Here is a 23,316-nt window from a genome sequence, read left to right on the forward strand (position 1 = left end):
TTCGCTGTAATGCTGATTTGTTACAGATATTATATTCCGAGTTCCAGTCTGGACTCTAAAAGACAAATGAACGCATGAATTTATGGAAGCGGTGAAACGCGTCGGTGGACAGATGAACGTGTACTTGGCGTTGATGCTGTGCTGTTGGGGAGAGATGGAATGATATAACTTAGACTGTAGCTAATACATTTCGTTGTGTGTTAACGATAGGGGGGTACGGTTAATCATTAGTTCTAATTGTTTGAAGAAATCGGTAGCAACTTCAGATGATGGTTTTTCCGATAGACCGCCCTTCCGCCAAAATGCTGTATAACCTCACGACCTTATCTGATTGTGGACTAGGTCCAAACCAGGGTTAGCTAACCACTCAAGTGCCTTTCAATCTTGTTTTATCATTCAGCTCTTCTGCCTTGTACATTCTCTCATCCAGAGGCAGAACTAGTGAACTGTGGGCCCCGGTACAGGGAGGCGTGAAGGAGGTACCCGGGGCCCCCCCGACCCTCATTTGCCATGCAACGGGCCCCATTATCTCTACGGGCCCCCATGCAATGAGCCTGCGGCAGCAATGGTAGTTCCACTACGGATCTCATCCCACATACCGGCAACATTGATTAACGTGTTACCGATACGCTCATGTTTTTCTCCACCTCTGCCGGTAGAGATTACTGAACAGCGGAGAATTCAAACCATACTGCGCCAGACCATTCCGAAATGCCTGCAAACACCCGTTTGAGAAACATATTATATGACATGTTCTTTGTGTATTAAGGACCTGCCACCTTCACACAGTGGGACGAATGAATACGTAATATCAATTCACTAGGAACAATAGTTCCTCTGGGATGTACTGCAATAATACTCAAAACGGCTCCATCCATGGTGTGCAAGTGACCGATCCACATTAATGCTGCAATTATTACCATGTCGTTTTAGACTAGCTGCTGCGTACTTCTTGGTTCATCTATTCGCATCAATGCTATGGACTGTTTCTGTTATTTTGTTTGTCAAGTTCTACAGTAATAAAGTTTTATTAATCTGAATGTGTCTTTTAGACACTGAAATGTAATGTTCAAAAGTATATTTTATTGGTGCAAAGTTGGACAGCTAGGGGGTGGGGCTTAGCCCAGGAGGGGAGGAGACTGCTACAAATGCCTTTACTTGTTGACAAATCGCCGCTTGAGCTATTAATCGACACTGCATTGCAGATTATTGTATAGTAAGATATTTAAATATTTTTGGGGATTTATCTGCAATACACAAGCATCCATTGTTCAAATGGATTTTTTAAACTATTAGAAGTGTATAATGAAAAAATGGTACATCCAGTAAATGAGTGCACCTTTGATGCCCCCCTACCTCCTAAATTATACTTAAAAGTGGTTCTTATAGAGGAGTTTGGTGCAGTGATGATGGAAATACGGCTGGGGTACTAGGTTTCGTTGACAGCAAAAATAACCAATATTAAGAAATGTATTGGAATAACACCATATATACTGTATAAATATCACGATAAATACTCATTTAGTAGAAAAGACAAAAACAAAACTAATCTATATTCTCTCCTCCTGTCATCACCACTGTTAACTCTGCTCTCCAGCTACTTAGCCCTCCTCCTTGAGGACCCTCTTTCCCGCGTCCCCTCTCGCTCCCTCCTCTCCCCTTGGAGGTCTCCCTGTCATCCGTGCCTTCCCTCTTGGACTCCGTCGTTGGCGGACCTTCCCCTCTCCCCTCCTCCGCCCCTCTAGGTGTGCTTTGAGCTCACTGAGTTACTGTGATTATTGTTTACTGTACTGTGCTGTCTCACCTCGTATTGTAATTTCGTTTGTCCCTGTACGGCGCTACGGCCACCTAGTGGCGCCCTATATATATATATATATATATATATATATATATATATATATATATATATATATATATATATATATATATATATACACATACATATAAAACTTACAATACCTCTATAGTAAAAGCATGGATATTTTGGAACCAAATAGTCAATATTAGGAGCAAATAAAGGCGATTGCGTCATAGGACCCAAAACATGGATATTTTTGCAAGCTGTCCACCACCTTAAACTCTTCACACTCCAACTCCTCCAAGCACCCAACTCTCCACCGCTCTTCTCTCCCCAACTTCTATGTTCTCCTGTCCTGATCTGGCGGTGCCACAAATTAATTGCACCCCAACAAGAGCCTTTGATCAGGTTGGGCCAACTAGGAGTTGCCTTTAAAAAAAAAAAAAAAAAATCTCCCAGAGAGTAGAACATCACTGGCAGAAATATCGTACATCTTGTGACCTCCTCAAATACCGCTACCTACCACACCTATCAAAAAAGCTCTGGTCACTGCAAAACAAACAGACGTCCAATCTCTCATCTCTGCTCAGGCTTCCAAATCCAAACACTTCGTTAATGCCTTTTAAATGTCTCCTCAACCCTCAAACTCTCTGACTACCAACGACCTTGCTTCCTACTTTAAGGACAAGACTACTGCCTGTACACTTTATCCTATCCACTCACAAATCAGTTGATGTCTCCTGTACTCATCCCAGCCTTAACTGACATAGATAATCTCTCTCTCTGCCCACTGGTAATTTTTCAGCATTATTCAAGCATGTGGTAATTACGTCTATTCTGAACTAAACTCTCTTGCAGATTACCGTTCCAACTTCTATGCCTCTCCGAACTTCTTCAAAGGCATGCCTACACTCAATTCACACAACCTGTAGGACCATCTACAGTCAGGCAGTGATCAATGATAAATCTAAAGGCCATTACTCATTTCTAATTCTCCTGGACCTCTCTACAGCCTTTGACACTGTTGATCACTCTTTTTTCAAACAAACACTACATTCACTAGGTCTTCAGGACATATTCCTATCCTGTTTCTTATCCTAATTATCAAACAGTCTTTCAGTGATTGTTTCCTTAGATCAGGGAACTTTATTACCTTTTACCCCCAAATATATTTAGATACGCCGACGTTACCCCCTTGATTTGAAAGGAAGGAAATCATATATTATTAATTATTGGAATTGAAAATTTTATTGAATCTATTCAAAATTTCTTTGAAAGCTTCAACTTCAAAACTTCAGGTTTTGGAGAAATGATGTTGCTTCATTTTTGACACTAGAGCATCAATATTGGGGCATTTTGATGTCAGAGCAATTTGGATACGGTCTTCAGAGTCCAATCGATTTCTCCGCTTTGTTTTTATGTTCGTTAGAGTGGAAAATACTTGTTCGCAAAGGTAGGTTGTTGCAAAAGGCAGCAACTTTTTGACTTCCTCCTCATGTGCAATTTTGATGCCTTTGCAGCTGTTGACATCCAAAAATTTGACAGATCTGCTTTGTTTTCCAATGCAATACGTGCTTCATTATTGCATCGAAGCTCAAGAAGTAACTCTGCCAACCATTGTGGCTCTTCTGGTACAACAGCAATTTCACGTTTAAAGTGGTCTACAATCCAACTGACAGCATGTGAATCGGCAGCATTACCCCCAGGAATTTCATTTTTACCCCATTTGGGGTAATTTACCCCTGTTCCCTGACCACTGCCCTAGATCTACCTCCTCTATCAGTTGGCTCACACTATAGAAAATTTCTCCCGATGTGACATCTTTAACGATTTTAACAATGACGGAAAAAAAATCCCAATCAGCAGCCGATTCATGTGTACACACTATACACGTTTTACCTTCAGATCTGTGATCTTCATCTGTCATAACCATCGGCTGAAAAGATGGTGACTCTGCACACTCCATAGAGATCTATGGACACTGCCGGTCCTGAGTGTGTACACACTGCAGGATCGGAACGTCATCGTTCCATCGTTGAATGACATTTTTAGTCCGGTTTAAAAAAATCAAATGAAACGAACGAATGAAACGATACGATGAGTTTTGGAACGATAATTGTTCATCGTTGGAGCGTACACACTAATGCGATGTTGGGCCAGACGGTCGTTTATCGTTTGATTGGCCCAATAGTTGGCTGAAGACACAGTAGCCTTAGTCCTAGACCGGTGATGGCTAACCTGTGACTCTCCAGATGTTGTGAAACTACAAGTCCCAGCATGCTTTGCCAGTAGATAACTAGCCGATAGCTGGCAGAGCATGCTAGGACTTGTAGTTTCGCAACACCTGGAGAGTCACAGGTTAGCCATCACTGTCCTAGACCATCCTTTAACTACACCTCTTCTCTTGGAAAACATTAAAACAAACATTTCACCGCAGCTCAACTCTATCAGTCTCTACGTTGGGTATCTGTAGTTTACTGAATACTGTGCAATATCCGTCACCAGCTAGGTAATGTTAACACCAACTTCAAAGGATATATAAATGCCAAAACGCGTTCAAATATCAGCGGATTCCCATCAACACCAGTGCACAGGAAAAAGATGTCATTCACAACATCCTGGCATTTGTCTGCATTCTCTAAATTGCATAGTTAATGTCTTTGCGTGTACCAGCACCTAATATTTATTTTTCTTCCGTTACCTGCGCCCTTGTTTTATAAGCGCCCCCCCCCCCCCGCTCTCTAGACTGGAAAGAATGTTGTCTATATAAAAACACACAAACAAAATAACCAAGAAATTAGTCTTTATTGGAGAAATGTATTGCAGGCTTTGTAAAAACAGTAGTGATTTGTACCTGTTGAATGGCTGCTCACAGAACGTAGCCACGGACCCCGCAATGCATAGTGGGAGGTTGGCCGCGTAGGATCTCTCGAAGGGCTACGTGACGCCTACGCGGCACAGTTTAGCCCTCTCTACGCACTGAACCTTTAAAAACCTGCCAGTAGAGAGATTAAGTTCCGCTTCCTTCAGACCCCCCTCCCCCCAAACAAAAACCATAGGTCTGAGAATACATGGGGATTGGAAAACCCAACTCATAATGGTGAACTTAAAAAAGGATTCTAAACGCAGTTTGTTTTTTTTTCCCCATCTATTCCTCACCTCCCCTTCTAAAGTAGCGTCCTTAAAATAAGAGATTCTGCTAACATATAATAATTCATTTCCTACTGTAAATTATGATATTAGAAGTGACCATTGAGTTCTGTGACCTTATAAAGAGGTCAAAGACATCCAAGGTGACTTCTTAAGTTACTTTCAGCAGAGGGTGTTTTATTCCTTATAACACATAAGTTTCCCTTGCGATGGCATCACAACTCACCGATTATACTCAGATTATTCCCAGGAGTTTATATATCTATTAACATCACTTGAAGAGGGAGGGGGGGGGGGATCCGCTTATGAACAGGATATACCTGGTTCTTAAATCATGTCTCGGAGCTTAGTCGTTAACTTTTGCTTAATGCAACTCAAAACAGAGAAGTGTCTAACCTAAAACACCCCAAAAGTGGTTTGGAGAAAGCCCAGAGGAGGTCGCTGTGTACTCACAACAAATCTGACGGAGGTGCAGGGTTTATTTTAACAATAAAGCAATGCTAACCTTGTGTAAGTCTTGCAGTAGGGCTACGTAGGCAGCTGTCAAAGGGAGTCCCCCCCGCCCCAACTTTAGATACAAGCCCTTGAACAAGGACAGCTGTATAGACGACCCTTCCTCTACATAGAGGAGCAACAGCTACAGATTAAATAAAATCAAAGTAAGTTCTGGCACCCACAGTACATCCTGACACTTCTGATGTTCCGTAAGTAGGTTAGTGCACACATAAATAATCCCCCTGAATGTAGTATAATTACACGCCTTGTCATAGTGTTAATCACGGACCTTTTAGTAGAATACCAAGTCATATTCTTGCCACAAAAGGAAAAGCTCTACAACAAAACTGAAAAATGATTTACAACTGCTGTGATTTCCATTCCCTGAGGAGCAGCCTTTCCCGACTGTCCTTTGACAGGAGGGAGGAGAAAATAAAACATTGTGTGAAAAAAAAAAAAGTCTCCCACATTCAGAGCACCTTTAGCAACAATACGTAGATGTTCTAGGATTAACGGTTCTCCGGGACAGCAGTTCTCAGCCTCATCACAGGAATGTCTCCATTGTAACGGACGGAAAACAAAACAAAAAAAACCACACATGAGGAAAGCCGTAGACTTGTTGAGGATCCCAGTAGAAGAACAGCATGTGGCCTCGAAAAGTCATGCTATTGTACTGGTTTGGAATACATGAGCAATGCCAGATTGCTCCACAGCCTGAGTAGGCCCAGCACCGGCGTGTAGGACGGAGGGACTGGAGGCAAAACAAAGACACAAGAGAGGAAGGGAAAGGTCCTTATCGTCTTGGGGAGGAAGGTATAGAAAAGGGAGCCGGATTCTGGGAGAGAGGAGCACTTGAATGGTGACTCTTAATGTCTGTTCCTGGCTGCACGGCAGCGGAGCCGGGTATCACTCCTCACTGGGCACCTGAAGAGCAGAATATACCATAACCTGGTTACTCTCTTGCCGTTTGCCTGCAGAAACAAAACAGTTTCTGTTTTACCTATAAACCCAGAAATGGCTGCGGGGGAGACTGGTCCTGCAAAATCAAAGCTGGCAAGGTATGCTTGGACTTGTAGTTTCACAACAGCTGGAGACAGGCCAGCCCCAAGACACGACGGGCAGTATCTATTGTAAATATGTCATCTAATGCTTAAATAGTCAATTGTGAAATGAATGACCATATAGCCCTGTACATTCATTGTCACCAATTAAATGGGAAATTATCTCCCTACCCAACCCCCTTTACAGAGAGTCTTATTTTCTATTAAGAGTGCCCTGCTTCAACGTGCGGCCAGTAGACCATCTAACGTTGCCCCCCCCCTGCTCCTGACACATACAGCTATGAAGCGCTATACTGCGATGTGCGTGGAAGTCTGTCATGCGCTGAACGTAAACCAGATCGCAGCCAAGGCCCATGAACCAGTGCAGCAAAAATAACTAGTCTTATATACACAATAAAATAACGTACCGAGGTGTGAAAATTAGCGTGTGCAATAGAATCATTTCCCCTAGCGCACACAGTATTAAACAAACTTCTTTAACTATGTATGCACAGAGTACTATAAAAGGAATTTTATAGATCATTGTTTCCGTCTGCCCAACGTCAGTCTGCACCTTGTAAAGGCCCCAATACTTACAAGCAAGGCATTTGCGTATGTTGCGGTGGTTGCCTCCGGCAGCCACAAAGGCCCACACTCCCATGCCTAGGGTGATGACGTATATCGGGATCAGGCTAGCCTCATACCACGGGTTCAGGAACGTCTGCAGAGGAGATTAAATAACAGCGAGCTAAATATTACGCCTTAAAAACAAATTTACCATCGACTTCGTTATTATGCGAGAAGTGCCCGAATTATTACAAGAGCAGAAAGCGTCATTGAAAACAAGAAAACAGACTCCCTTTATTGGTTTTTATGACTAATGAGGTGGCCATATTATTGTACAACATGCTCTCTGATGGTAAAGTGTTGCAAAACAATATATATCATTTTCAGAATATCGTTCATTTGTCCAAATACAGCACCCCCTCCACCCGACTCACCAGACCGGAGGTAACCAGATGGCTGAGCACAACGCCCACGATGTGCAGAGGTTTCCGTTTCTCGCAGGCCGCGAAGAACACGATGCCCCAGAACGTGTGCAGGAAAACAATCGCCATGGTCAGGAACGCTGGCAGGAGACAACAGAGAGACATGACATACTGCACCTGCCATGGGCCGCTTTGCCGACATGCAGAATAGGAACAGGACGCACGTAAAATGTTTGGATTTATATGAAGAAATCATTTTTTCTTTTTTAATAAATTATTATTATTTTGGTTGCTTCCAGAAAAATCTACTGCAAACCTCATACCCAATTTATTAGAATTCTAAGTCGGAATTTTGACACTGTGTTGTGAAAGCACCAGACAAAGCCACGATCCACCGATACGGGTGTAATTATCATTATAAATGGGGTCTGAGGACTGTTACCAGATTTATACATTGTCCCAACAATGACTTGATACACGGTGAAGACACTGGGGCCGTGCACCCGACCCGTTACAGAACATCCCGTACCTGAAGTTAGAAAGTAATATTGGGAATCTCCGTGGACTCCCACAATCCCAGGACCCACCGCGTCCGCCAAGATATTGATGACGGAAAACACACCGCTGATGATGCCGAAAGAGAAGCCGGACACTGCGGAAGACAGACAGGCAATCGTTACCGAACGGACACAGGCTAACATGCGGAGGACACGATCGAGGGCTGATAAGAACGCCCTGTTATTAGATTACAGCTGCTATTATAGTGATTATACAGAACAAACGGTCCTTACCGTAAGCCATCTGCTGGATAGAGATGGGCGACCTTCCATCCTCACTGATGGTAGCCAGACCCTCGTCAGCTTTCCTGGGAAACACAGATCATAATCAGTTTCACGCAACAAGTGGAAATTTAGTCTATAACTGGGTAATGCATCACTGTACAGGAGATGGCTAAATATTTGACGATTTCAAAAAAGATATTTTTGAGACAAGGAGATCCAATGAACTTAAGAGGACGTTACGACGGAGAAAAGCAAGGTCAGATCATGACAGAAAAATAAGGAACACTGAGATTAATCTAACGCTATATATTCTCCAGAGACATCATAAATAGTCCAGAACTATTGGCAAAATTCCAAAAAAAAGGTACTTTTCAAAAAAGAAAAAAATGATAAGTTCCAGAGAATGAGACGGAATTGTACACAAGTAGAGAAGTATAATCAACAAGCTTCAAATTTGAAAAATCAGTTTGTAGCTAAAGGATATGATAATCAAAAATTAGATTTGGTTATTGAAAAAGTACAAAATATGGAACGAAAGGAACTCCTTATTCCAAAACCAAATCGAGATACAAATGAAAAAAATATTCAAAGGGGGTCAAGTATATCATTTATCACCCAATTTAATCCCCATTATAAACAGGTTGAAAGAATAATAAAAAAACATTGGTCTATTTTAAGAAAGGATAGGGAATTGGAGGAGGCTATAAAAGAATATACTGGCTTTATATACAGGAAAGCTCCAATATTAAAAGATATTCTAGTTAAAAGTGTAATCTCTAAACCTCAAAGAACATTGAATATGTCCAAAGGTTTTTTTTAGATGCGGCTCTTGTATAGTATGCAGAAATGTGAAATCTGAGACCACCAAATGGACAGAAGTCCAAATTAACACCACTGGTGCAGTCTATAAGATTGAAGATTTTATCACATGCAACACAAACAACTGCATTTATTTGGTGGAGTGTGAATGCAAAAAACAATATATAGGTAGAACTAGCCACAAAATAAGAGAACGTTGGGCAGAACACCTAAGGAATATCAGAAAAGGATAGGAGTTGCATTCCCTATCACTTCCCTGCAAAAATGAACATAAATGCAATGTTTCATCGATTAAATATTTCTGTGGTTTTAAAAAAGTTTGGGGAGATTGGAGAAAAAGAGAATCAAAAGGAGAGTTAGCAAAAATGGAAATGAAACTCATATATGCGATGGATACTTTAGAACCAAAGGGTCTGAATTCGGACTTTGAAATTAAATGGTTTTTGGGAGAAAATGTAGGGTATAAAGAGATATGGGTTACCATGTGGTTGGAATGGTGACATATATTTACCTCATAATGTATTTTCTCTTTTGTGATATAAATTGGAAGACCATTTTTATATATAGTTTGTGCAAAAGTCAATATATGAAGTCTATCCATAAGTCATAGGAAGAGGCTTATCCTTGCTTGTGGGGGTATATGAGAATTAATCTTCAATCCCTAGAGATAAAGTGTGTACTATTATGACCATCATATGATAACTAGGATAGAAAAGAATAGGTTTTGAAGAATTTTCTAATATACATACAATGTCTTATTCCAATGAGATAAACATCCCCTCTCACCTTTTTCCTCCCCCGCTGGATATATATTAAAGTATTATTTGATTGGTTTACTGAAAGGAGGAAAAGATACTATTGACCTGTGAGAAAAGTCTATGAGAGATAGAACAGACTACTAACGAAAGTAAGGAATATTTTAAGTCAAACTGTGTGTTATTGATGTTTTTTATTAGTACATTATGTGAATTAGGTTAAAATGTGTTATGTTGCAAGATTCTTTTAAATAACTTTACCCGAGCGATGACGGGTAACCATAGCAACTGTATGCTAATATGGAAGATCCTGATTGGATACAAGTGCTTTAAGACCTTGCAGTTTTTGAATGTCACTATACTGCCTTGATAAAGATTTTTTCAAAGTGAAACGCGTTGGCGGAGGCGGTGACTAGGAGGAGGAAGTACGCAGATCACCTGAAAGGAGAGGAATCATAACCCGATTATTGTGGAGTATGCAACGGTAACCAGCCGGCAACCCGATCTTTTGGAGAGGGATAAAAGGTTTCCCTACATGTGTAAGACCATCCCACATGGGGTAAGAGTCCAACTGTTTTCAGGATTTTCAGCGACTTCACTATGACCTCACTTTTTATATGTGTTTTTATGTTGTGCTTATATTAAATCTGTTTTATTAAGATAATGCACCATTTGTAGCACTTCTATTTTTTCTTTTGAGCAATTACTCAGAGAATGATGTGGATCTGATTGAGGAGCAGCAAGTATAATCTACTCCCACTATTGAAATCACAGAAACACTTATGTGTAAGTGTATTATTCAATTGGGAGTTCAGTGGTCACATGTGGTGGTAATTAAATATCTTCAATACCACATGAGGGTTAAGAGGTTATTGATCGTGGCAGAGTATATAGTATATATGAAATTACTCAACCCAATTTTTTTTCTGTTTGTTTATATATATGAACATCGGTGGAGAATCAATATCTGGATACACATCCATTTATACTGAGATATGTATGAACATTGAAGACATTATTTTTATCATTTTTATCTTTTTTGAAAAGTACCTTTTTTGGAATTTTACCAATAGTTCTGGACTATTTATGATGTCTCTGGAGAATATATATAGAGTATAAGCGCCATATCTGTTGCCTTATAATATATGGTTTTGTTGATTTTATATACATAGATAGGTTGTATTTTAGCAAATAGAGGCAGCTAGTATACTAGTCAGCGCAGACAGGTCCACCCTTAGTAATAACTGAGATTAATCTGCATTATATGTACAATCCAAATAATTCACAATATTAAATTACACACAGAGTTTTACTCCTTTGTCTTCGATACCGGGGGAAGAGGCTGTAAGAATGTAGCACTCATCACAACGGCTTCCTGATTCCTCCTACGCAACTCCCCTATGACCTCATCGCTGCATGTGATAAGCTGCATCAGCCAAAACCACAAACTTACAATAATAAATGTCTGGGAGTCAACTACGGGAGGGGAAGGGATGAATCACAGCCCTGTTAACAGGCTCAACAAGATTATCAGTGAACTGCAACCCCCAGCAGGCTCTACCGTCAGATGAAAACAAAACAAGGAAGAATTAGAAATCTAGCCCTCGTTTTACTAAAATAAATTTTGTTATAAGGATAAGTGAATAAACAACCAACATTAGATAGTCAATAATTTCAATGAAAAGATACCAAGATGATCTGCAAATATTTGTGTCCGCTGCCTTATGGCTGAAAACCGGCATTTAGTTTATCTGTTTCTCTGCAGCGGAGGCTAACGAGTCTATGTTGTGTCCACATATGATCGCTGCATACAACGTGTGAACGGTGAGCTCCGGCAAACCGTAGAGTAAACATCTGGCAAGCGGAACTAGTGCAGTCGTTCTGTGCAGTTCACATCAATATATCAATCATAGGATATAGCACAGACTGATATACATCTAGACAAGACTCTCCCCATTGTACCCTGAAATCTGGCTATCACTAAAGTACTAAAATTTTTACTGTATGACCAAACTTGTCCGTGTCATGAGATGGATGCAGAGAACGGCACTTGAGGAATGTAGTAGTAATATAAGAGAACTCCAACTCTATTCGCTCTGCTGAGGGGAATCTCCTAAACAGAACTTACTCCACAACATCAGTTTCAGGTGAATTAACTTCACAGTGTGTCTGTATTACTGACTGAACTATATTGGGCAGGAGACATTTTTCTGGAGACCAAAATGCACTGAAGTCCATGAAAATAGCTCCCCCTATGTGGCTTCCTAATTGGAGACAAATTTGTTTGTGACAATTGGTTACCAAGGGGTGACAAGCAGTAGGGAGAAGTGACGGTATGACATACCGCCCTATACTGGCCCACTTCAACCACTGTATATCACAGTTTTACATAACAATATACATATATTAAACACACATTGTAGGTCTTATTTTACATTATAGAATTTTGCTCTATTAAATCTACAGTAAATCCTTGAATGTTACTGCTGTCTCCTTAAATCCCCATGGTAAGTTAAAAACGCCTACAGTGTCATAGAAAATACTAAACATAGTAAAAAACGAAAGCTCACAGAAAAATAAACCTTATATAGCAAATTTACAATAGATGTGCACTTCTTAACTTATTTTTAATTAAATAGGATCCACAGAATTCATTGGACAGCTCCCCCTAGGAAACAAATCATCATTAAAAACTATAAAATACCGTCCGGACCACAGAGGAATAACTTTTGAGCAAAGCGTAATACAAGGGCTGACAATCGCATTGGATTCATATCGCTATATAACAAGGGGTGATTACGGCAACTAGAGTTGACGAGCAACTTACTTGAGCAATCTGTAGTACGCATATCTGAAGGCCTCCTGTAGCAGGACAGAGATGGCTGCTCCGAATATTAACAGTCCATACTGAAGATTGGAGTCATTCTTATTACTGACCTGCACAGACACGAACCAAATCAGAGAGGACAGGAGGACCGACACCAACCAGAAGAAGGAGCTGCGTGGGGAAGAGAATTGGTTGTCAATACTGCGTGCAGATAAAAGATACACAGAGTCTATACACGCTAATCCTCTAGCTCCATATGCAGATTTCTCCACAAAAGTTCAAGGAGAACGGAGAATAAATTTGACTAATACTTCACATTGTGCACTCACTAAACAGACCAACTTATAATGGTGTCCACACAGGTCGCTATCGTGCTCAACATGGATCAGTCACACATAATGCAATCCCACCGTCACTTCCAGGTCACACTATGATCCCAAACCCAAATTTGAATATTTATAGCGATTGTTTTGTAACCAACAATCCATACAATTACTGCTAACCAAATAGTATCAAACCTTGTGTACACAGCAGTCTATAGTGTCTCCTATTCAACCCTGTGTGTGCCGTATTAATGTGCATCACCCCCCCAAGTGTGACATCTATTTCTGTGCCACCAATCTCACCAGCCCCCCTTCACCCTACAGCCACCCCTTTCCCAAATGTCACCTACAGCCCCCCTTCCCCAAGTGTCACCTCACATCCCCCCTTCCCCCAGTGTCACCTCACAGCCCCCCTTCCCCAGGTGTCACCTCACATCCCCCTTCCCCCAAGTGTCACCTCACATCCCCCCCCTTCCCCCAGTGTCACCTCACATCCCCCCCCTTCCCCCAGTGTCACCTCACATCCCCCTTCCCCCAGTGTCACCTCACATCCCCCCTTCCCCCAGTGTCACCTCACAGCCCCCCTTCCCCCAGTGTCACCTCACTTCCCCCCCCCCCGTCACCTCACTTCCCCCCCCCCCGTCACCTCACTTCCCCAAGTGTCACCTCACAGCCCCCCTTCCCCAAGTGTCACCTCACATCCCCCCTTCCCCCAAGTGTCACCTCACATCCCCCCTTCCCCCAGTGTCACCTCACAGCCCACCTTCCCCCAGTGTCACCTCACAGCCCCCTTCCCCCAGTGTCACCTCACAGGCCCCCCTTCCCCCAGTGTCACCTCACTTTCCCCCCTGTCACCTCACTTCCCCAAGTGTCACCTCACAGCCCCCCTTCCCCCAGTGTCACCTCACATCCCCATTTCCCCCAGTGTCACCTCACATCCCCCCTTCCCCCAGTGTCACCTCACAGCCCCCCTTCCCCCAAGTGTCACCTCACATCCCCCCCTTCCCCCAGTGTCACCTCACAGCCCCCCCTTCCCCCAGCGCCACCTCACAGCCCCCCTTCCCCCAGCGTCACCTCACAGCCCCCCTTCCCCCAACGTCCTCACATCCCCCCTTCCCCCAGCGTCACCTCACAGCCCCCCTTCCCCCAAGTGTCACCTCACATCCCCCCTTCCCCCAAGTGTCACCTCACATCCCCCCTTCCCCCAGTGTCACCTCACAGCCCCCCTTCCCCCAAGTGTCACCTCACATCCCCCCTTCCCCCAGTGTCACCTCACAGCCCCCCTTCCCCCAGTGTCACCTCACAGCCCCCCTTCCCCCAAGTGTCACCTCACAGCCCCCCTTCCCCCAGTGTCACCTCACATCCCCCCTTCTCCCAGTGTCACCTCACAGCCCCCCCTTCCCCCAGTGTCACCTCACATCCCCCCCTTCCCCCAGTGTCACCTCACAGCCCCCCTTCCCCCAGTGTCACCTCACATCCCCCCTTCTCCCAGTGTCACCTCACAGCCCCCCCTTCCCCCAGTGTCACCTCACACCCCCCCCCTTCCCCCAGCGTCACCTCACACCCCCCCTTCCCCCAGCGTCACCTCACATCCCCCCCTTCCCCCAGTGTCACCTCACAGCCCCCCTTCCCCCAGTGTCACCTCACATCCCCCCTTCCCCCAGTGTCACCTCACAGCACCCCTTCCCCCAGTGTCACCTCACAGCACCCCCTTCCCCCAGTGTCACCTCACAGCACCCCCTTCCCCCAGTGTCACCTCACACCCCCCCCTTCCCCCAGTGTCACCTCACACCCCCCCATCCCCCAGTGTCACCTCACACCCCCCCCTTCCCCCAGCGTCACCTCACATCCCCCCCTTCCCCCAGCGTCACCTCACAGCCCCCCTTCCCCCAGCGTCACCTCACATCCCCCCTTCTCCCAGTGTCACCTCACAGCCCCCCCTTCCCCCAGTGTCACCTAACAGCACCCCCTTCCCCCAGTGTCACCTCACACCCCCCCCTTCCCCCAGTGTCACCTCACACCCCCCCCCTTCCCCCAGTGTCACCTCACACCCCCCCTTCCCCCAGTGTCACCTCACACCCCCCCCCTTCCCCCAGTGTCACCTCACACCCCCCCCCTTCCCCCAGTGTCACCTCACACCCCCCCTTCCCCCAGTGTCACCTCACATCCCCCCCTTCCCCCAGTGTCACCTCACATCCCCCCCTTCCCCCAGCGTCACCTCACAGCCCCCCTTCCCCCAGCGTCACCTCACAGCCCCCCTTCCCCCAGCGTCACCTCACAGCCCCCCTTCCCCCAGCGTCACCTCACAGCCCCCCTTCCCCCAGCGTCACCTCACAGCCCCCCTTCCCCCAGCGTCACCTCACAGCCCCCCTTCCCCCAGTGTCACCTCACAGCCCCCCCTTCCCCCAGTGTCACCTCACATCCCCCCTTCCCCCAGTGTCACCTCACAGCCCCCCCTTCCCCCAGTGTCACCTCACATCCCCCCCTTCCCCCAGTGTCACCTCACATCCCCCCTTCCCCCAGTGTCACCTCACAGCCCCCCTTCCCCCAGCGTCACCTCACATCCCCCCCTTCCCCCAGTGTCACCTCACATCCCCCCTTCCCCCAGTGTCACCTCACATCCCCCCTTCCCCCAGTGTCACCTCACAGCCCCCCTTCCCCCAGTGTCACCTCACATCCCCCCCTTCCCCCAGTGTCACCTCACAGCCCCCCTTCCCCCAGTGTCACCTCACATCCCCCCCTTCCCCCAGTGTCACCTCACATCCCCCCTTCCCCCAGTGTCACCTCACATCCCCCCCTTCCCCCAGTGTCACCTCACAGCCCCCCTTCCCCCAGCGTCACCTCACAGCCCCCCTTCCCCCAGCGTCACCTCACAGCCCCCCTTCCCCCAGTGTCACCTCACAGCCCCCCCTTCCCCCAGTGTCACCTCACATCCCCCCTTCCCCCAGTGTCACCTCACAGCCCCCCCTTCCCCCAGTGTCACCTCACATCCCCCCCTTCCCCCAGTGTCACCTCACATCCCCCCTTCCCCCAGTGTCACCTCACAGCCCCCCTTCCCCCAGCGTCACCTCACATCCCCCCCTTCCCCCAGTGTCACCTCACATCCCCCCTTCCCCCAGTGTCACCTCACATCCCCCCTTCCCCCAGTGTCACCTCACAGCCCCCCTTCCCCCAGTGTCACCTCACATCCCCCCCTTCCCCCAGTGTCACCTCACAGCCCCCCTTCCCCCAGTGTCACCTCACATCCCCCCCTTCCCCCAGTGTCACCTCACATCCCCCCTTCCCCCAGTGTCACCTCACATCCCCCCTTCCCCCAGTGTCACCTCACAGCCCCCCTTCCCCCAGTGTCACCTCACAGCCCCCCTTCCCCCAGTGTCACCTCACATCCCCCCCTTCCCCCAGTGTCACCTCACATCCCCCCCTTCCCCCAGTGTCACCTCACATCCCCCCCTTCCCCCAGGACGTAGCAGTCACCCAGCACAGCTCCGTATAACACGGGGACACAGTACAGTACAGTACAGCACACAGCACACAGTACAGCACACAGCACAGCACACAGTGCACAGTACAGCACACAGCGGACCCCCCCAGCACAGCTCCGTATAACACGGGGACACAGTACAGTACAGTACAGCACACAGTACAGCACACAGCACAGCACACAGTGCACAGTACAGCACACAGCGGACCCCCCCAGCACAGCTCCGTATAACACGGGGACACAGTACAGTACAGTACAGCACACAGTACAGCACACAGTACACAGCACACAGCACACAGTACACAGCGGACCCCCCCAGCACAGCTCCGTATAACACGGGGACACCGTACCCGGCCACCAGGATGATGACTCTCAGCGGGTCCCCGGCGATGGTCAGGATAAACAGGGACAGCGCCGGCCCGAAGGCCACGAAGGTGCAGCCGAAGAACACGGCCGCCCCCATCTTCCCGGAGCGCCACTTCCGCCCTCCCCCTGTACGGCGGCCCGCGGGGAACACAAAGCTACAGAGCGCGGCGCTGCTGCGTCGTCACGTGACTAGCGCCCCGGGGCATGCCGGGAGTTGTAGTCCCGTGCTCAGCAGTGCAGCATTGAGGGGCTGGTGGTAATAATAGAGGGATGTGCTGACTGCAGACAGGTGAGTCCTTCCTCACCCTTTATTTATATATTATCACCCACCTCACCCCCATCCCTGTCATATACATAATTATATGTAATACCCCCATACCTGGCATACAGGAGACGTCCATAGCCCCTGGTAACTGTCAGTACCTGTACATAGGCTCTTATGGAGACCCTCCCCCCAAAAAACACCCTGCATAGGCTGTAGAGACACCCCAAAACTTTCTATACCCCTGTAAACAGGCTTTGGAGACCCCCTAGCACTCTCCAGTCTATTGCATAAGTTCCCCTAATACCCCCACAAACCTTTGGAGCCAAGGTCTGGATGACCGACCCTCCACCCCGATACCTGCCAGACCCCTGGAGACCGTATAGAACCAACTACGGAGACCCCCCCCTAATTGCTCCACACAGAGGAGACGTTTTCCTCTTAGGAAATTTGTATATTTGTGGTACTATTTTACCAAGTTTTCAAAATATATTTACTGACACGTCTGTGTAATACTAAGGGGTAAATAAATTTATCAAGCTGCGGGTTTGAAAATGTGGAGATGTTGCCTATAGCAACCAATCAGATTCTAGTTATAATGTATTTAGTACATTCTACAAAATGACCTCTAGAATCCGATTGGTTGCTATAGGCAACATCTCCACTTTTTCACACCCACAGCTTGATAAATTTACCACTGTTTGCGTATGAATGTTGGATCATTTAGAAGACACAATCGCTCTGAAATTGCAAAAAGAAAATTGTGTATTGTAACCAATATCATAAAAACAATGACATGTTGTCAGGCTCTGGTATTACAGGGGTCTCCCAGGACCTGATTGTGAAATTAAACTTGGTAAGGAGGACTTGTTTTTATCCTACATAAATGGCTTCTCAACCCGTAGTTATAAATTCCGCATTTCACATTATTTATAGTCTGGGACAACATCAATGTCATCCTTCTTTGAGGGTTGGGGCAGAATAAAGGCAGACATCCGGGCGAATTCTTTGCAGAACACTTCAGAATGCAAAACGTGCAAAATTTAGTGTCCAAATGCAGTATGAGGCAAATGTTTGAACAGTTTTGAAAATTTAATATATTCCTTTTCCATTTTTATTTGAAGTGCTTTTGTTTAACTATTGCCAGTTTGTGGATACAACCAATATTTAATAGCAGTTTATGAACTCACTAAGGAAACAGTGATCTCACTGAGGCAGTGTGGAGGCTGCCATTTTGTGTGCTGAACCAATATTTGAACATCGCCTATCGATGAACTAAATTCTTAGTGAATTGATAGGTCTGTAGTCACATAAATCTTGCTTTCACCTTAGCGATGCCACTTTTAAGCGAATCCACTTTAAGATCACTGATTTATTGTTTTGGCAGATCCCACGTCTTGAAGTCCCGGTGAGGGAGGTAGCTGCCATCGCAGCTAGTTGAGAGGGAGATTACATTATAAAGGTATGTAAGGAAACATGTCACTAGAATGCTATTATTTTGTTATCCAGGATTAGGAATTTTGTAGTCTTCCTGATATGGTTAGAGCATAATTCCCAGCTATGTCGTACATTATGGTGTTGCAGTATATCTTCTGTGAGAGGTTTGGGGCGTGGACATGAATAATATTGACCCTTGCCAAGTCATTTAATTTTATGGACTGCGTTCTGTTATTAAAGATCTGTACTGAAAAATGACACTTTGCATAAACAAACTTATACTTATCGGGCCTGATTCATTAAGGAAAGTAAAGCAAAAAAATGAGTAAGTTTTCTCCGGGACAAACCATGTTACAATGCAAGGGGTGCAAATTAGTTTATTATTTTGCACATAAGTTATATATTGGCTGTTTTTCGTGTAGCACACAAATACTTGATAGCTTTATTTTTACACTAAAATTTAACGTTCATCTAGGACATGCCCTACCCCAACTATAAATCTGTCCCCATTACATTTTATTCCCCCCCCCCCTCCAATGCAACATGGTTTTGCTAAGGTGTAAAGTTACTAAATTTTTTTTGCTTTCCTTTCCTTAATGAATCAGGCCCATCTTGTATACACCATTTTCCAGATGTATTTGCCAGTATATTTATACTGTTCTAATGTTCTCATTGTTTAAATGTGGATTAATTACCTAAAACAATACAAATCTACAATACACCATATTAAGCAATCAGCATTTAGGCTAAAGAGGTCTAGTTCAGGTTAGGCTAGGTACACACCGGCCCGATGATTGCACGAAAAACCTACAATCAGCCGACATCCGACCGTTCGGTCAGATATCGTGTCAGTGTGTATAGTGACACCATGATCTAAAGTCGTCCCAAAGTGCCGATCATCGTATCATTTGGTTGGTCGTACTGTGTAATATTTTCTGACCAATCACCGACCAATCATGTGGTGTGTACGCACTCATGCTCACGATCCCCATAGAGGTTACAGAGTCGGGCTCTTTTCAGCCGATGCTAGCGATGAATGTCCTGGTGAATAAATGTAGAGAGTGCTATAGAAGGAACAATTCATTTGTTCGTTCTGAGACAGAATGTTTCCTTTCAGAGTCACAAAATGCGTTAGGACATGTGGATAGCTATAGCAAGGCGGTTTTAATCAGTGTGACAATGTGACAATTATTAATGAATGAATATTGTGCTGTCATTCTCTGAAGACTAGAGGACCAGATGAAGAGCACAGATCTGAAGGTAAATCGTGTCAGTGTGTATGGATGAATCGTCAGACTGATCGGACCTTCAATCGTAGGTTCAATCGTTTGAGATAACAAGTTGGTCGGAAAATTCTTCAGTGTGTACCTAGCGTGAGACAGCGAAAGCAAATGTGTAATTAGAAAAATTGCAGAACTCCAGTGCAAATGCTGCTTTTGGGATGTCAGGGTCTTTTTTTGTTTGGGGGGATATCGGGGAGTTACTTGGTGAATGCACGCATCTCTCAATCCCCTCTTATTGTGCCTGTGAAAGAAAGAAGTTTTGTGTTGCCGGCTAAAATGTTAACATGAGACTCAAGGAGTAGAGATTTATATTTCTGCATTAGTGGGGGCTGCAGAACTGTTGCTCACCTCTAGTAAAAGGACTTGCACCTTAGACTCACTTTAGACAGGAAATTGCATTGTTCTGAGCACTGTAAAAGGGGTCTGTGTGTTTGTCACATCCTACAACCAGAGTTAGGAGCATATTAAAGATGTTCCTAAACACTTGTGACCTCTGTACTCTTCCTAGGACTCCTTGTAGTTCACTATAATAACATACAGCCTTCACTTTGTTCCATAGTTAGTGTACCAAGGCTGTATGTACAATAGAAATCTCACTATCAGAGTGTAGATATATAGGTATAAAATAGTATATTTTCCTTACAAAGCAATGTTACAACATATGTATTCAGTAATATACTCTTACACAGTCCACATAACAGTTCAACATCGATGAAACAATATCTGTGTGTTGGTGCATTAACTTCCGTGACTGTGTCCTTTGTACAACTCCTGTCTCCATGTGCATGTGTACAATTCCCTTGTTGCTTAGCATCTCATGATTATAATATCAGAATACAATCCCCATCGTATCAATCTCAGCATAATCATAATTATATCACATCAGTATTATCTCAGATTCTATTTCAGAACTACTCCAAAAAAGAGTTTACTTAAAGTGTAGATGTGGTAATCAAAATAGATTTAGCTGTTCTCCTCGGGTCTTGGAAGAAGTAGACTTGGGCTTTCTGTAGATCGTGGTCCAGTCCTTGGTTGGGGATCGTTGCAAGATGGGCAGTGGAGTAGTTGAAGCCGTGGATGGTGGGTCCACAGAAGGTAGTGGCTGGGTGGAAAAGCCAAGCTTGCTAGGACAAGAGTGGGCCTCTTATGTATTCTTGGCCTAATACATTGTGTTATGGTGCCTCAGAAGAAGACGTAACGTATAGCCCCACATTTATTTTATGTTCTGAACGTGGAGTAGGGTGCTGAAATCTCTGCGTTTTGCTAGGGTTAGGGGGAAATGTCCTGCAAAATTTGAAGTTGGGTGCCCTCGAAGGTGATTCGATGGTGCTTGCGAGACTCTGTCATCACCATGTGTTTCGCTGTAGAAAACTCTGACAACAATTGGGCCTAGGGTCCATTGGGCTGACGCGTTTCGTCACCACTTCTTGCATCTGAAGAATAACCACTCTCATGGGGTCATAAATGGCTTCCCACAGTCTAGTTGTAAAATGCTCATGAGAATGGGATCATTCCTTTGATGAAGTCAAATAAAGATGCCCTGAGTGACGACGAAACGCGTCAGCACAAGGACCCTGTTTGGACCTAGACCTAGTTGATGTCAGATTTTTCTAATTTATGTACTGTGCTTTAATGAGGTATTTCAAAGAGTAAATAAAATTTGCTGCTTTTATATAGAAGTGACCCACAAGCTTGACTTTGGTTGTCGTGCACATGTTTGCATGAGATTTTTATATTTTTATAAGTAAGTGAGCGGTGTATTTTATTTGGAAGATGTTGGACCTCATTGGGACCTCATATCTCTACTATTGTTTTATTGATGTCCAAGATGTATGACTTATGCTATCCAATAGGTATACACCTGCACTCCGCTGTTTATGCATACTGAAGTACAGTTTGATATTTTGATATTGAACATTTGCATCTATACCTATATCTACCACTGTCGATGTTGATTTCCAAGATTACCACATTCATCTACATCGTCTGTGGCAATTGAACTCTCCATTATCAGAGTCCATACATTGATTTGTCTTACCTGGCATTATCATTGATTTATCATTATTGCTATCAACCAGTTATACATTAGCACCGTATTGTTTATGCATATTGATCTGCAGTCTGACATTTTTTTATACTGTACCTTTGTATCCACTTGCACCAATAAAGTGGTTTTGCTACACCCATACATCAATATTTGTTATCTTGGCGCCACGAGATTGTCCAACATCTTCCATGTACGTTATTTAGAGGGTGGAAGCCTACCCCTCTTTTTTCTTGAGGCAGCCTACCATCTACATCTGAGGGAAGCGCAGGCCCCAACCCACTTTCGCACTTGTGTATTTTATTTATTAACTTTTCTTCCATGTTTATATAATCCCAATTGTATATCACTGCATTATCTCAGATGGCCTTATCTGTGTGGAGTTTGTATGTTCTCCCCGTGTTTGCGTGGGTTTCCTCCGGGTGCTCCGGTTTCCTCCCACACTCCAAAAACATACTAGTAGGTTAATTGGCTGCTATCAAAATTGACCCTAGTCTGTCTGTCTGTGTGTGTGTGTTAGGGAATTTAGACTGTAAGCTCCAATGAGGCAGGGACTGATGTGAGTGAGTTCTCTGTACAGCGCTGCGGAATTAGTGGCGCTATATAAATAAATAATTAGTGGCGCTATATAAATAGCTGCTGCTGATAATGATTATGGGAATCTCAACATGTACTCAGTTTATCACATTTCAGTCTATCAATATCACTATGAGTATATAGCAATCCTTCACTATACCTATATTCCTATATCAATATAGCGATCCCTTCCTTCTCTTTGCCCCAATGTGTTCGCAACTCATGGGCGATCTCTGCACGTTGCCGGGTTCGATGACTCATTGTCCATTGTGTAAGGCTAGTTTGAGGCAGCCTAGACACCGCTGCCGTGTCTGTGCCAAACGGATTCTCTTGTGACAGATCACGACCCCCGCGATGACGTCGTGGAGGAATTATTGCATATTAGCGAGGGCTCGCTCCTTCACATGGACAGATCCCAAAGTAATAAAACATTTTAAAAAAGTGTAGACGTTGTAATTCATGAAGGCGTGGCCCTAAGGGGTGAGCAGTTGGAATTTTAACGCGGCAGTTTTACTCGGTCCAACATGCGAATCTCCATCTGGCTCTGCAATCGCGCAGAACGTTGCGCCAGTCAGTTTTACGGCTCCCACAAGCATAACGAGGGCAAACGGGCTCCTCTCTGCTCTGTATAGCAAAGTGCCCTGCGCCTCTGAGCATTTGGAAATGACCACTACTGTGTATAAAAGTGCCCATTTTTGTATTACATTTAGCTTTATAAATAAAATATCATCGTTAGGGACACCATGAAACACAAATACTAAAGATCGAGTGTACATGTGCAAATATATAAGAGACTTCAAAAGCAAGTGTCTGATTGGTTGCTAGGGTGCAAAAGTTGCACCTAAATGTCTGTGACTGCCACCTTCACTGATCACCTCCTCTCACTCTC

The 23,316-nt window shown here is 44.8% G+C and overlaps 1 protein-coding gene across 2 annotated transcripts; it reads right to left on the minus strand.

Moving 5' to 3' along the window:
- Positions 1 to 4,584: 4,584 nt before the first annotated feature.
- APH1A (aph-1A gamma-secretase subunit) lies at positions 4,585 to 16,969 on the minus strand. Of its 2 annotated transcripts, none has more exons than XM_075192588.1 (7): positions 16,810 to 16,969; positions 12,656 to 12,826; positions 8,264 to 8,337; positions 8,002 to 8,124; positions 7,485 to 7,612; positions 7,081 to 7,204; positions 4,585 to 6,367 (listed from the first exon to the last, which is right to left on the minus strand). In XM_075192588.1, the coding sequence occupies exons 1-7, from the start codon at positions 16,920 to 16,922 to the stop codon at positions 6,357 to 6,359; spliced, it is 744 nt and encodes a 247-aa protein (XP_075048689.1). In that variant the 5' UTR covers positions 16,923 to 16,969; the 3' UTR covers positions 4,585 to 6,356. The 2 variants fall into 2 exon arrangements, with proteins under 2 accessions (XP_075048689.1, XP_075048688.1); XM_075192587.1 differs by having other exon boundaries at positions 4,585 to 6,414.
- Between the last annotated feature and the right edge of the window lie 6,347 nt (positions 16,970 to 23,316).

The sequence above is a fragment of the Mixophyes fleayi genome, chromosome 12, assembly GCF_038048845.1.
Source record: "Mixophyes fleayi isolate aMixFle1 chromosome 12, aMixFle1.hap1, whole genome shotgun sequence".
Taxonomy (NCBI): domain Eukaryota; kingdom Metazoa; phylum Chordata; class Amphibia; order Anura; family Limnodynastidae; genus Mixophyes; species Mixophyes fleayi.

Bases quoted from the DNA above. Each gene is read 5' to 3' on its own strand.
- APH1A (XM_075192587.1), bottom strand. From the start codon at position 16,922: ATGGGGGCGGCCGTGTTCTTCGGCTGCACCTTCGTGGCCTTCGGGCCG. The intron at 7,613-8,001 runs GTACGGGATGTT...GTCTCCTGCCAG, and splicing joins ATATTACTTTCTAACTTCAG to CGTTCCTGACCATGGCGATT. The intron at 6,415-7,080 runs GTAAGTATTGGG...TTGTTTCTGCAG, and splicing joins CATACGCAAATGCCTTGCTT to GCAAACGGCAAGAGAGTAAC.